Consider the following 16,143-nt stretch of genomic DNA (forward strand, 5'->3'; position numbering starts at 1 on the left):
TCATCTTGAGCATTTTAAATAAGGAGGATATTGAATACCTCTCTCTCTCTCTCTCTCTCTCTCTCTCTCTCTCTCTCTCTCTCTCTCTCTCTCTCTCTCTCTCTCTCTCTCTCTCTCTCTCTCTCTCTCGTTCTGGGTGTCTCCTTCCCGGTCCACTCCCTTCCACCTCTGTTTCAGTCTCTCTATTTGTATATTTAAAGGTGTGAACAGTCAACAGTTCAGTGGGTAAATGGAGACACAGGCACCTTTCACACCCCCTCTCAAAATCCCCCTTTCAAATTCAGTATCAGAGAACCTCCCCAGTCAAGAATGCTTGCACAGATTCTCACCTGCCTTTTACTCTTTTTGGCTTCTCTTGTAGATTAGGTGGTGTTCACACATTATGTTAGTACTCAATAGCAAATTAAGCAGACAGGTTTTTCTATGCCCAGCATGGTCACTTTGTTCTTGCAGGCAGGATGTAAGACCTCAAGATGTGGAAACACTTCAAGCTAGGAACTTCAACTTAAAATCAAGCTAGTTCGTTGCTCCTGAAGTAAATGTTCATTAATAATTGCATAAGATATACAAATCTTTAACTACTAATCAGTAAATGTGATTACTAATAATGCTAATTAGGGTTTCCTGAACTAAAAAACAAATATCTTGCACTTTTAATGGTGAACACAAGGGGGCTCACTTATTCCACCAAGTGACGCCACAATGACGCCTACTTCCAGATATATTTCACGTCAATTAATGTGTTAATACATTTTACCAAATGTAAAGATGTTATATAAAATGCAAATATGTATGCAAAAGAATTTACAAATAATTTCTTGTTACAAAATATTACGTATTATTACTTTATTACAATCACACATAAATCAATTACAAATAATCATTTGTAAATATTATATTGCTACATAATTTATTTTCATTCTTTTTGACATGTATTATTATTTTTTATAAATAGGCAAAACTAAGATCATTTCTCAGTCGACGAATGCATTGATTTTCTCAAAATATTTACTGCTGGCATTAAGATTCTGGAAAAGACTAGTGAATATAGTGTATACTTTATAAAGAAGTGTCATATGCTTTAAAGCTAATATACACAAATAAAGAATAAATAAAAAATCTGACCTTTAAACCGTGCATTTCAGATTGTTCACTTGTATTGCTTTCATTTTATTTTTTATTTAATCTTGCTTTTACACATTTAAAATGTGTGAGGGTACTTCCGAAAGGTGTATAGCCTTTAGCCATTGGATTCAAAGCTTGAAGAGACTGGCGCCTGAGCGAAATGACCGACAATTACGACTTTAATTGCTATCAGTCCGGTTATTTGTGCGTGTGTCCCTCCTAGCGGAGTCAGGCTTTACCCTCTGACACGGCACCGATGGCCGTCTATCACTAGGCAAAGGGCAATTAGGGCAATTAGACCAGAGCGTCGCGCTGTCTGTCTCTACTATTATAACAACTGGTCATCAAAAGTCCCGTGAATTTACCACAGCTATCAGTAGGAGGAATGATTACATCTCCAAACACACCACAGTCACTCTACTTGTGGTGTTGATTTGTTTCATATATTTGCTCACTGGGGTTTTCATTTGAGGCATTCCTTTATTTACATTTATTCCACCAGAGTGATGGAGCAACATGTTCAGGGCAGTTTTAAGTTGTAACTCTTTGTTTTTCGCCAAACAAAGCTGAAAATGATGATAAGATCCATGTTCCTTTCCCCAGCACTACGTTATTTGGGAAAACCATTAAAATCGCATTATTGATATTGTCCTCCAAAACAGCACCCTTGAAAATCTGATCCTATAGACGTTCTTCGATATTCCCATTATTTATTTTGGCCGTTGTTATTTTTGGACATTAAATGTTATTTTGATATGGCTACACAAGTGTATCAATTTCTTAAGAAAACGACTTTCTCCTGTAGTTAACAGACAGCCTCCCCTGCATTCAGTGTGCTGCTCCATGCTGCCTGACCAGGTGATGAACATACAGACTGGGCTGTCGAGATATCGATCATGACTTTGTGTGTTTTGCATGATTGTCCTGGGGCTGATTTAGTCTCACTGTCTGTCTGCGTCGTCTCACTGGCGCCATGCGCCTCTTTGGATTGATCATTTATCTAACCGCTTAGGCCCAGTCCTAAAATCACACGCAGTTTCTTTTGTTTTTGCTGCGACCTTAAGAACACGTTTTTAAAAATAAAAAGCCCAAATATGATGGCCAAGCACCGATCTATAGACATGCATTTGAATAGTTTTGCACGATTTGTGAGTCATCTCACCAATGAAAAATGTGGAATAAATGAGTGAAAATCATGTATTACTCGTGAAAATGGGAATGGGCATGTTTTATATAATATCTGAGATAAAAATGTAGGTCTAGTTTTATATTACCAGCAAATAATGCATTAGTGTTTACGTTATATATATATACACACACAAAAAAAACGTCTTTCGTCTGAATTTATCTTCTCTTTTACTTCTTATATTCTACAATCTTAATTGTAGCTAAACGAAGGCGAAATGATGAATTGCGTGACCGCCGTGTGAACCAATGCAAAAGCCAATCGCCCTACGTATGCAAATAAAACGCCTCGACGGACCAATGAGCGTCTTAGAGGGCGTGGTCGTAACGCGCCCAAAACGGGCCCGACGCGCGCTCGCCTGGGAGTGCGTCCAGAGCGCGCGATCCTGCAGCTGCGCACGCGACCCACATCTGTTACGTTGGATTACATCTAAAGACTTTTAACAATTACTTTTCATACCGTTTGTGTGTTTTTAACACGTCCGTTGCGTTATGAAAGCGTGCAAAAAGAAATCGTCTCGTGCCGCAAGCGCGTGCTTTTAAGTTCCGTTTCTCTGGAATCCACGGTACGTGTTGGGTTTTCCCTGCTGTGTGTGGGACGAGAGTGTGTGAAGCTCCTGTTTTTGGATACTATGTCACCAGGATATTTGGGATCGCGGCTGTCTGTGTAAAACACATGTTAGCACGTCTTTACCGCACATATTGGAGGCTCTTGCCACAGGCTTAAAAGACTGGCACCAGTAGTCGTAAATGGATCGTCATTCCAGTTTTGTTTCGCTTTGGTTTCGGTTGGAACTGTGTGCGATGGCCATTCTCCTCACCAAAGGTAATGCTCGCACAACTCTACATGACAGTAAAGTGTGTGTGCCTACTCCTACGAATAAAGCTGTAGAACTGTAAGGGAAACCACTGCACTTTTGTAAAGTAGATTATTTGACCGATGAACGTCTGAGTTGACGTCTTAGTTGACCTCTTATATAAATTCACCTCCATGTCTAGTGGAAGTTGGTGTAAAAGTGACCATGGTGTATTTTCCTTTTCTACGTAGCAATATTTTAATCACTGGAAGTGGGCGATGCACGGGCCAGTTTAGTGCACACTAGATGTTTAGTGCCCACTAGATGTTTGCACCACAACAAACTACCACTAGTTTACCCTGCACGTCCTGCAGCCAAATGTTTTAACTTATACACTCATTCACCAAGTCTAAAAGGTGTAAATGTAACGCTGTGTGCCTGTGTTGTTTTGTATAATTGACCCCATGGAGGCCTGCATGGAAACAACAAACATATCGGTGGATTAAATAAATAATCTGTAAGACAACGGCGTTAACGTGGAGTGTTTGACCCGCGCGCTTACAGCGTCGTCCTTCGCCCACTCGCACGTGCGTTGCGTTCAATGTATATTCGTGGAGCTGTTTTCTTGTTGTTTTGCGCTAATAAGATAAGATGTAACGCAAATCCCGTGTTTGCGCACACCGCGCACAACAGCAGCCCTAGGCGGTGTTTATTTGTTGTTTATTTGTGTTTGTGTCTCCGTCTGGGGTCTGGTGTCCGCTTTCATGTCAACACACAGTAGCAGTTAGTGTTCACATGCGTTACAAATGTGAAGGAACCACGGGACGAAATAAGAAATCATTACCTATGCATGGTATATTTCAGGTGCAAGTGACTTGTAAAGGCCTTTTTAACATGCTTTGAAGTAGGACGTTTATCTATGTGTTTATAAATATTTGGGTATATTCTTAGGATGAGAAACGCGTTACTCGTGTGGTCTGTTCTGTATATCAGTGCTAAACTGAAACGGGTCCTGCCCGATCCCCTCTCCTTGACCACTGTCCATTTGGATTTAAAGAGCTTGACTTTGACAAAGCATAAGATATCTGTTTTGCAGAAAGTAGAAAGTGTGGCTCAGATGTGGTACTGAAAATGACTCCTTAGTAGCTAAACGTTTATTTTATGAGCTGGTTGTGTTTTACAAATATAAATTTGCAGCGATGATAGACGAAAAAGCTTTAATAGATATCAATCTACATTTAGAAGTCCATTTATCATATTTTTAAGTATGGATGGTAGAATCTACATTAGCTAATTCTGTAATGAAACACATTCAGCTTTTGGACATTGTTGTCATTCCCACAATGCCTTAACTGCGGAGAGGATTTCCCAAATTTTCACATGGGATCTCACCCATTCAGAAAGATGCACTATGAGGAATCTAAAAAAACATTTGCATTTCATACAATGAATTCAACAGCATTGTTTGAGAATGTAACCGGGTGGGGATGGACCGCTCATTGTCTGGGACTGCAACTTCAATTGTGACGTGAATGCTACTCGCCAGCCTGCCTGTTATTTACTTAATCTCACGTCTCGTTTACAGGTGAGATCAGGTGCTACTGTGACGCGCCACACTGTGTTGCTACCGGATACATGTGCAAGTCGGAGCTTAACGCTTGTTTCACCAAAGTTTTGGACCCGCTTAACACGAACTCCCCGCTGACACACGGGTGCCTGGACCCAATACTGAACTCGCTGGATGTTTGTACCAAGAAGAACTTGGAGGAGATGAAGGCAGGTCCTTCTCCTGTTGTGTGCTGTAATGATGACATGTGTAACTATCGGGGACTGCACGACATTGCACACACTCGAAGCGACTCCACAGGTAAGAAAAGACTGTGTGGCTGTATATAACTGTCCAAAATCCATCTGTACAATATCACTGTTCACAAATGATTGGGATTGATATTTAAGGTCCATTCAGATGATAGTCTGGGGAACCGCAGTGATATTTTACATTTTTATCGGACATATGGTAGCACTAGTTATAGTCTGTAAACCTGGTTATTGTCGTATGAACCAGATGTCATTAAGATTAAATGTGAAAAGTGACCTTCATCCCTCCTCTCTCGTTCTTCTTGTAGACCGCTACCAGCCAGACAACTCCAACCAGAACCTGATCACGCGGGTCCAGGAGCTGGCCTCCGCCAAGGAGGTGTGGTTCCGGGCGGCCGTGATCGCCGTGCCCATCGCGGGCGGCCTGATCCTGGTTCTGCTCATCATGCTGGCGCTCCGTATGCTCCGCAGCGAGAACGAGCGTCTGCGTGCACAGCGCCAGCAGATGTTGTCCCGTCTGCACTACAGCTTCCACGGACACCACCACGCCAAGAAGGGCCACGTGGCCAAGCTGGACCTGGAGTGCATGGTGCCCGTCACGGGCCACGACAAATGCTGCATGGGCTGCGAAAAGCTGCGGCAGGCGGAGTTGAGCGTAGGAGGAGGAGGAGGGGAGCGATTCCTCTCGCTCGTGCACTGGGGGATGTACACAGGACACGGAAAGCTGGAGTTCGTATGACTACTTCTCAAGGCCGCTGTGCCGGGACTGAGTTTGCCGCCTGACTGGACTCCGGAGACGAGGCTGAGGACCCTGCAGGGCCTTTGGTTGTTGTTCTTTTTATTTTTATTATTAATTTTATTTGCCTTTTTGCGTTTGTAATGTTATTTTCCCCCCTTGTAAATTGAGAGAAATGAAAAGGACATCAATGTTTGCATTGTTTTGTTTTTTGGTTTTTCCTCGATGGAGCACTTTACTTGAATTCGAACTTGGGGGTGGAATTCGAACTTCGTCTGCCTCTGTCCTGTGGAACCTAGACTGACACTGAACACTGAAGGATTCACAATGCCTGTCTTATTTGCACATTTGTATAAAGTGATGAGAAAAAATACTTTTTTTGCATTAAAAAAAGCTGAATTTAGAATTTCACTGACACCAGGGTATGAATATCGACTTTTATTTCAGTCATATTCTATAAAATAAAGGCTCTGTGTTGCCTGTAAAAGTTTAAATGTGCCTGGCTATAATTTTATTGCTCTGTTTTTTTTTTTACACGTATTTATGCATATTTTACTGCACGTGTGTGTGCGTTCACACGCTTCTGTGCTCATGCTCTCATTCAGTAGCACATGCGCGGACGTTAACACAAGGGCCTTGTTCAAATAGAATGCCGTTCCCTGGACTGCGTCATTTCTGAAGCCCATCCAGAGGGAACCCATTACATCGTTCTCGTGCTTGCCCTGGCTCTGTAGCTTTAGCTCTGGGGAATAACGCTGGAGGTAGTAAGTGTTTGTTTAGTGTGTAACGGAACGGCAGTGAGCTGTATGCTCGGTGAGCCTTCGGACCCCGCTGAGCAGTCACAGGACCACGCCTGTGTTCCCTCAGCATGGACATCTCCAGCTCACGCTGCTCTTTACAACTCTTGATGTTTTCAGGGTGAGCTGGTATGGGGCACTGGTAGCTGTAGCTGTCTGGCCCAAAACCTTGTGAATTAAACAGGGATGACTGAGAGCATATTGTTCAAGGAGATCAACTGAAGGTGAATGAAGTCAAAATGATGAAACAATTTAGGCTTCATCATACATGAGTGAATGGTGGTGCCAGTAAGCACTGTGAAGTGCCCTCTATTCATACATCATTATGACATCCTGACGTCTGGGTCATGTTTATCAACATCTAATACTGATAAGTCAATCAAAATGAACAAAACATAACCTCATAATGTTGGGCCTAAAGTATGGAGATAAATACTTGGAGATTTGAATACAGTAAGCATGGTTTGCATTATTGGCAATGTACATAAGATAATTTTCTAATACACCAATTTAATTTATGCATTTATATTTAGGTATAATGAGCAAAGCTGATTGGTCATCTAAAAATCATGATATTGTTGTATACTGGTTATTATATTGTAATAATTATTGTGACATGAATATGCATCCAAAACACACAACACATGTCCAGATGGTTTTTAAAAAATTATGCTGCCAGCTGAAATTGAGAACTACAAAACTCAACTATATTAAGAAATATTAAGGACTCTTGTTTCAGTCTCGGATCAATATTTAAGGTATGTGCATGATTTGAAATATTACACTGACTATGTCTGTTCTTTTTTACACCAAGGTGACTCCACTCATATATAAAGCCACACACTAAAGCTTTAGGCTCTCAGTCATTTGAATAGAGCAACCTCACCTAACCTTGTTCTAACACAACCTTAGCTAACACCTAAGCAGAACATCTTGGCTCATTTACTACACGAGCACTTCCTAGACGGCAAAGGATTTCAGTAAATAAACCCCGCTGACATCTCCTTCAACATGGTAGTTCATCTGTGCGCTGCTGCACTGTCCTAAGTGCACGTTCAGCCCCTGCTCCCCCCCCCCCCCTCTGTCTCCCCCATCTCAGGTGACCCTGTTGTGAGTCTTGACCCCTGCAAGACGCCATTAGCAGGATGTCCACTTAACAGCCGCTAGCATTAGTGAGCATAGTTTCCCTCAGGGCTATTAGCGCCCAGCTAATGATAACAAAAGCCCAGAGAGTTTTGACACGCTAATGCTCCGATTCAAATCTGTCTCGGCTCAACCCAGATGTATGTAAGACAAACATCCACACACAAACCGTTTAGTGACTTTCTGTTCATTATCATTCTTACTTCCTGAAATGTTTTTGATGTGTGTGCGTTTGATTTCAATCAAATTAAACACAGAAATTTGCAACTTCTCAAAAACAAATATATACTTGCATATATTTTTTATTATTTTAAAAACATTTTCAGGCAAAGATGTGTATAAACACATCAATTGTTTATAAATCACATAAATTGAGAAGTGCTGGTAAAACTTTGTCTTATGAATTTAAAAGTGAGTATTATTATTACTTAGATGTAATACTGTAGTCACTATACCATGACATGGACCACATCTTGTTTTGTATGTTGATGTAAACTGAAAAAGTGCCATTCGAATTAGTGCCACGTCCTCTGTGTTGTCCCAGGCTGTTGTGAATAGAGCTGTTCAGCTCTCTGGTGGTCTGTGTAAAGAGCATGTGCTATTTGCTTTGCTCATTCTGCTTGCTCCTGGCCCAGCAGTCTGCTTGCATTGACATGCAAATCTAACACAGGCACCGGCTGAGGCTCCTACAAAAGCCCAATTTGTTTTGATGTGACTTCAAACTGCCTTCTTTTTAATTCAACAGTCGAGCTTTATTGAGTCAGCCCTGGCTCTGTCTGTAAGGTCCTCAATTCTCTTGTGCCCTCCCTCTGGGGCCCATGTCCTCCCTACAGTTAGTATAAAGCTAGGTCCATTCTCAGTGGCTATATAAACATACACTATATTGCCAAAAGTATTTGCTCACCTTCCTTGACTCACAAATGAGCTTAAGTGACATCCCATTGCTATTCTATAGGGTTCAGTATGGCTTTTGTCCTGCCTTTACAGCTAGAACAGCTTCAACTCTTTTGGGAAGGTTTAGGAGTGTGTTTAATTGGATTTTTGACCATTCTTCCAGAAGCACATTTGTGAGGTCACATACTAATGTTGGACGAGAAGGCCAGGTTCTCAGTCTCTGCTCTAATTCATCCCAAAAGTGTGTTGAGATCGGGTTGAGGTCGGGACTTTGTGCCGGCCAGTCAAGTTCATCACACTGCTCTAGAGACAAGTGGCGGCGTGCTTTACACCACTGCATTTGACATTTTGCATTGCACTTGGTGATGTATGGCTTGGATGCAGCTGTTTCGATCATGGAAACCCATTCCATGAAGTTCTATGCACACTGGTCTTGAGCTAATCTGAAGGCCACATGAAGTTTAGATGTCTGTAGTGATTGACTCTGCAGAAAGTTGGCGACCTTTTTGCACTATGCGCTTCAGCATTCACTGACCCTGCTCCGTCAGTTTACGTGGCCTATCACTTCCTGGCTGAGTTGCTGTCGTTCCAAAACACTCATTTTCTTATAATACAGCTGACAGTTCACTGTGGAATATTTAGGAACGAGGAAATTTCTTGACTGGATTCGTTGCACAGGTGGCATCCTATCACAGTTCCATGCTGGAATTCACTGAGCTCCTGAGAGCTACCCATTACTTCACAAACAGTCTGCATGCCTAGGTGCTTAATTTTATACACCTGTGGCCATGGAAGTGATTGGAACACCTGATTCTGATAATTTGGTTGGGTGAGCGAATACTTTTGGCAATATAGTGTAGCTAAAATGGATCTAATTATGTTAAGCATGTGTTTCCTGAAGAGATGAGCAAATCTTCCTGAATCACTTTACATAAGGTCTATGTACACATATATTTTTTCCTTGCCTTATTTTCCCCTCTCTAGTACTCAGCATGTAAACATCTTGCCATTACCTCCTTTTCAACGAGTATTAATAACATCTATTGTCTCTACAATATTTATACACCTGCACTGTCCTCTGACTTAATAACACTTAATGCTCCATTCAAAAGGACATGCTAAAAAAGACAGCTGGACCTAGATTAGTTTAACCAACTGTTGTCTTTCAGGACATAAAGTGCTCTATAATGTCAATATTTACAGCAGAGTTGTTTAAGGGGATGCAATTTAATATTTGGTACTGTTGTCTCTGGAGAGGGGATCCAAACGTTTGATCTGGTCCACAAGTGCCCTGAGACCTCCCCTACCCAGCCCACTCGCCAGCATTACCTTCATGAAAATAAAGATGTGCACCTGAAGTTAGCCTTCGCAATTTAATTTTGAAACCTAACAAATTTTTGTCACTGCCCCAGATGGTTATTTATTGGTTTTACTAATGAAATAAACCCCAAGCGCTCCCAATAAACAAACACAATCCATCATTCCACAACAACTATTTACATGGAACGGCCAAAGCAGAACGCTGAGAAGACTCATCCTGGAAAGTCAAGTGATGGTCTCCCGACAAGTGTCCATTTAATGAACAGCACAAGTAAATATTTGCCTGACTGGAAGAGGCACGTAAAGCGATGTGCTTTGAACACAGCAAAACAACAAGTGGAACCATGTCCTCATGCCTCGCTCCTCTCCAAACATTTATGCTGAAGTCAGGCTAACATTTGGATATAAATCTGACCCCAAAAGCAAAATAATGATACTAGGAATGTTTAAGAGACTAGATGTTTAACTCTTACAAACCCTAATGACAGAGTCTTTAAGTTGAGATTTTATATTTTTGTTTCACTGGGGAAAATCTGAGCAGTTGAGAGCTCTGAATGGGGGTGAGAATTCCTGGCATGAAAGATTAGCCAGAAGTATTACTTTACGTACTTAGTGTACTATAGTTTTACTAAGAGTGCAGCAATGCCAGTATTGTACTATTGTACTCTGGTGTCATGAATTTAATGCAATACAGACGTTTGGAATGGAAAAGCATTGTCTAACCATGAATATTTTCGAGGGTTTAGATTTAAAAATTGTTTTTGTGATATACACTATAGCAATTAAGTTTCCCCACTTTTCATGGTAAACCAATTCCATTTTAAAGATCACATTTGTAAATTGTATTTACACTCCAGAGTTCCTTTTTCTAGGAATTCGTATTTTGAAGCACCCATGACTATAAACCAGGGCTGGAGTGGTCCCCTTTTTCAGCCCGGAAGTTTCATACCCAAACTGGGCCCACAAAATAATTTTTCCCATCCAACTGACCAAAACTTGAGATTGGCATGAGCCGGTCCATCTGGAATCTTCTTGAAACTCCTGGTTAGCCACTCTGGCTCAGCTGTAAACATAGCTGTTGAAGCTATCTAGTTGCAGTTACATAACTGCTTTATACCACCAAATAACCGCCCAATCACCACCAGTCTTTGACTTCATGGATATCGAAGGAAAGAGTACCCCATTTTATAGCTCTTATAATTTCTTAATCTCGTTTGTTATTTTCTCGTAAGTACTCTCGCTTTCATGAAGATCAAAGGGATATGCTAACAACATTGAGCTTGCAATTGCTATGTCGCTGTGTGCTTTCACAACTGCAGAAATGTGGATGTGTATATATTTATGCTTGACCACATAACAGCTTTCTCCAGGGTGCTTCCACCAAGTAAGGACCCTGTGATCTGCAGACTCATTGTGGCTTAGAGCACTTAAACGGCTCCTCCATATTAGAAGACACCGCAGTGCTTCCCCAGTGAACCCATCCAAAGATGGCAGAACAATGTCGCTCTCTTAAGTGCAAAGCTTCAGCCACTGACCTCTGCTCGCTAAAACACACTCCACTCAGCTGCTCTAATGGATCCAGGTTTATCTAAACCACCAAACAAGGCCAGGCCTGACTGGGAGGCTTTGACACTTGTGATTGAGTAAGACTGATTGGTTGATGTGTGTGCGGAAGTGCACATACAAGAGAGAGTTAGAAGGGTGAAATGTCTCTCTGGGTTCTGGTGTGGACTATTGCTGTTATGGATTGTTAAATGTGCATTTTCACTTTTTAAAAAAGATTTTTAAAATCTTTGAATTTATATGCCAGATAGGCTTTATAGTTATTTCACTGCAATCCATGTACTTATCTATACTGTTGAATGTAAGAATGACTTAGCTGCAACATTTATGAACTAATGAACTGATTAATATTAGTAAATGCTGAACTATTAAATATAGGTTCATTTCTAATGTACAAGCAATATATTTAGGACACATACAGGAAAGAAGAAATTTTCTCTCAGCTCCACCCACAACTATTTTACACATGAAATGGAGGTTTCATTCATGGCAGATATAAAAGCATTTTTGACTTTTTTTTAACACCAGATACCTTCACCAGTGACTAATTCACAAATCGCCATCACTGGAAGTGAAATGATGTCAGCATACACACATGAAACCTGTACACATGTTTGGAGCCAAACTTTGCATTGTTATTGGCTCTTATGTCACAATATAGCCTTTGATCAGTCTGTATGAAACACTGGCATTATGCTTGCTGCACAGATCTGAAGAAAAATATGAATAATTTTTCACTGTCGAGAAAAGTCAACAACCTTTGTCCTTTCCATTGGAGTTTTCTGTAACAGGATTGGATGAAACAAACTTAACATCAGGACAAAGGTGTAAGAGAAGGAGGAACGAGTAACCGAAATGGGCAAAACCTGTACAGGTTGCGTGCGTGCTTGAGACTAATAATGGATTTCACAAAAGCAGATTTGGCATCTGGCCCGAGAAGCCTCTTATCTTTTTTTTCCTTCTTTTCCTCTCCTTTTTAAACTGTGACACACACCCAGGCTTGGCAGCCATAGCCTCAGGCCTCCTGCCGAGATATAATGTGTGTGTATTGTGAGTGCAAAGCCCCTGGATTACAGCACTGAAAGGAGAGAAGGCAGTGTCTGCTTCTGAAAAGCATCACCTCAACTTCGGCTTAGCTTCCCTTATTTCTACACTTTTGCAGATCACAAATCAGTTTCTGAAGCCTTTTAATAATTTTACAGTATTTGAATAGTCTTGTTCAGTCAGCGTTTTGCATAGCCTGCCAAAATTCTCATGACCAGTCAAACAATTGTATGAAATAGGCTAATATTTTTGTTTGTTTAAAGAAAGATGGTGAGTCTCAAAAATTCAGTTTCCCCATTAATGGGCCCAGTGATCAAAACCAATACAAGTTATGGACACAGTTTTACCTTTACTGACAATTTGATAACCTAATGTTATGTTTTTTAGAAAGCCAATAGTTCTGTCTTGAAAAGTCAACTCAAAGCTTTGAACTTTGGCTTAGCAAAACATAACAAACATACATGCAAACAGTAATTTGTCAAATTGGAGAAGCACAGTGCAACAGATGCCATGTCTTGGATCCGATCAAGCGGAAAGCTCACAATTCAGCTCACAGTCTGAAGCTTATCAAGGTTCTCAGTGCAAAAAGGCTCTGATTGGGTATTGCAGGTTGTAAAGGCAATTATCTTTCAGTAGAGGTTGCGATAGCTGAAAAAGCCCAAGGCCACATCTGTAACCCCACCCTCTTTCAGTAATTATGTGAAGGGTGTGGTTGGGTCTCAACACAATGAAGTTCCTTGCCGTTGACACGTATCTGAAAAAGATTTTCTCATGATTATCTTAAGAGTAGCAGTCTGACTACCTGCTGTATATTTGAGCCAGTTTTGCATGATCAGGCTGGTTATTGGCAAATAAACTGTATTTATTCATTTTGAAGATTGTTCAATGTTTTTGAAATGGGGCAAAGTATATGAATTAACTCAGGAACAGGGCATTAACTTCTGAACTGTCAGTCTCATACATCAGGATATCTGCATGCTGATGCCTTGATTGCTTAAGGATTGCTTTCTAGAGTTTGGAGAACAGGTCTAAGAGCTTATTATAGAACTAGAGTTTCTGGTATATTTAGGATAATTGCAAGTTAAGGTGAGTTGGTGTTCATGCTAGAGGAGCCTACTAGCAATAAAATCAAACATAGTGCTTAAACCTTCTGCCGATATGAATTTAACCGCTTGTTTATTTTGGAGAACGACATCCCCGCCACATGCCGCTGGAGAAGTGAATTATGTCATAAGGCTAAATGTGTAGCAATGAATCTCCTCAGATGGTTTATTGGGCTTCGCTGGCTAGCGTTAAGAGTGCAAGGATTGTTTGGACCCAGTGTCAGCTTGAGGAGGAAAGGGGGAAGATGCCCAGGGAGAAAAAAAAACGAGTAATTGGTGTAAATGTTGCGGACAGAGACACAGTAGGCCAGAAGCCAGCAAGCTATTTTAACTGGTGAGGTGTCCTTTCTCTACTAAGACATTACAGTGTACTGTAGAAATTGCATGCAAATGGATCAGAGAGAGAGAGAAAGAGAGAGAGAGAGAGAGAGAGAGTGTGTGTGTGTGTGTGTGTGTGTGTGTGTGTGTGTGTGTGTCTGTGTGTGTGTGTGTGTGTGTCTGTGTGTGTGGTTTAATGAAATCGTAACCAGACTGTTCGGCCTCTCACTCAACTCTGGTTACCCTAGTAACCGAGCTGGCTAACTAACTTAGCTACAGCGCAAGGAAGATGGGTGTTGAAAGGAGTTGATTATGCACAAGTAAAGCTTCCAACATTACTCTTTCTTCATTATTTACACTAACATTTAGCTAGTTCTTGAGATATTTTGTGTAGTTAGCTGTCTAAACATTCATCCTAGCTAGCTATAAAAGCTAACATAGTTTAGCTAACGTTACAGCCTGAAACCGCATTTGTCATGACAAGTATTTAGAGCATTATCGAGTCTGACGTATATTATTTAGGCTGAAACTACTGTAAAATATAGTGTAATCAATATTTTAAGTAAAATAGTAATGTTCTGCATTTCTCGTTTAGTTTCTAGGCAGAATACAGAGATCCTAGATAAACGAAGCACAGGGCCCAGTTTCCTCTTTACATCAGCAAATTCTAATGTTATTTATTTTAGTAGAAAAAGCACTCGGTGTATCTTCAGCTCTAAATTTATAGGACCCAAGTTGTCGAATGCATTGCAGTGATTATAGTTAACTTTGCTATGGGAGGAATAGAAATGGCAAAAAAGAGGGAGAGAGATGGAGTGAGGTACAGAAAGATGGAGAAAGTGAAAAAAAAAAGTAGAGGGACCATAGGGAGTGAAGCTGTTTACTGCAAGGTCAAGGTCTCAGTGACACGTTTATGAGTTTTCTCAGAGCAACCTTTGCTGTTAAACTTGCAGCACACCTCACACACTCACTGAACACACTCATTATAAAAGGTTCTAATTTAAGTCCTTTTACAGGGGTTTCATCTCTCTACAGGTTTGTCAGCATTAAGTCAGAAAAGAACATTAAAACTGTCTGCTAAACATACGACGCGTCTTCCTATTCAAAATGAGGTGTGTGTCTGCAGGCTTGTCTGTGAGATTTTGTATGCTTATGTACAGTACTTTACTATGTCATTAAATTGGTTTCAGTTATTGTTTTTCAGTAATTAAAAACTATACTTTGTTTTATACGTCCTGTCTAGTGGCTTTTAGACAGCAGCATGGTCTTAAAAGCATTATGTGAACATCTGAAATATCAAGGTAGGTTATTTGCATTTGAATTTGCATGCTGACTGTGAGTAATCGTTGGTCCCATAAACATTTGGTTCTAAAGTGCCAGTCCCACAATGCTTAAATTAAGTAAGTTTGTGTTTTTTTTTTTTTGTTTGTTTCATAGACATGTTTGATTGCCTTGGGCTTCGTCATTCATATAATTGAGTTCAAGTTTAATTTGTGTTATGGAATGACGAAATATGCACAGCACCTTTTATTCTTTAAAGTCCTTAAAGTAATAAATAAAAATTTGGTATCTGCCTCTTTCTTTTTTCACACACACACACACACACACACACACACACACACACACACACACACACACACACACACACACACACACACACACACACATACACAACCTCTCGGCTAACCACAACCAGTTTCCAGTTTCTTAGTTTCCAGTCCTGGCAAGAATCAAATGTGGCAACTGTAAGCCGTGCCGTATCTTTGTAAGACAAGAAAATGAACAGAATCTGAGTGTGTGTATGTGATTAGGTGTGTGTGTGTGTGTGTGTGTGTGTGTGTGTGTGTGTGTGTGTGTGTAGGTGATTAGGTGTGTGTGTATGTGTGTTTGCTGGTAGCACTTCTCTGCTTTCACATTTTCATCTCTTACTGCCCTTTTGTGTCTTGGCTAGAGATTTCAGTTCTTTGTCCCCAAAATAAGCTCACTCAAAATAGAAGTGTCTCTCCTGTCTTAATGACAAAGCCAGCCAAAAACCTTCTATAAAGCAGAAAAGGCCTGCATTTTTGCTGCCTGCATCTAATATTACATACTGCTTCCTTATCAGTTTGTTCTCATGCTTATTAGTTACATACAGTGTTAGCCTGAACATAAACAACAGTGTTCTTGAAAATAATTTGATTGATAGGCAAACCCCAGTTTCCATTCAGGTTGAGTTCTTTTCCGGTAGCTCAAGCTAAGTCAGAAGCTCAAAAACTAAAGAGTCAGCACCTGCATTTCATGTACACACGCACACACACATA

The 16,143-nt window shown here is 40.7% G+C and overlaps 1 protein-coding gene and 1 long non-coding RNA gene across 2 annotated transcripts; both read left to right on the plus strand.

Moving 5' to 3' along the window:
• Positions 1 to 2,685: 2,685 nt before the first annotated feature.
• bambia (BMP and activin membrane-bound inhibitor (Xenopus laevis) homolog a) lies at positions 2,686 to 6,149 on the plus strand. The gene is made up of 3 exons (XM_076999566.1): positions 2,686 to 3,136; positions 4,693 to 4,974; positions 5,234 to 6,149. Exons 1-3 carry the CDS (start codon positions 3,061 to 3,063, stop codon positions 5,662 to 5,664), a joined length of 789 nt encoding a protein of 262 aa, XP_076855681.1. The 5' UTR covers positions 2,686 to 3,060; the 3' UTR covers positions 5,665 to 6,149.
• Positions 6,150 to 14,111: 7,962 nt separating this feature from the next.
• Positions 14,112 to 15,184, plus strand: LOC143509754 (uncharacterized). Its single transcript, XR_013129764.1, has 3 exons — positions 14,112 to 14,163; positions 14,860 to 14,955; positions 15,087 to 15,184. It is a non-coding gene; the product is annotated as an uncharacterized LOC143509754 (long non-coding RNA).
• The last annotated feature ends 959 nt before the right edge of the window (positions 15,185 to 16,143 follow it).

This window comes from Brachyhypopomus gauderio, chromosome 3 (genome assembly GCF_052324685.1).
Source record: "Brachyhypopomus gauderio isolate BG-103 chromosome 3, BGAUD_0.2, whole genome shotgun sequence".
Taxonomy (NCBI): Eukaryota; Metazoa; Chordata; class Actinopteri; order Gymnotiformes; family Hypopomidae; genus Brachyhypopomus; species Brachyhypopomus gauderio.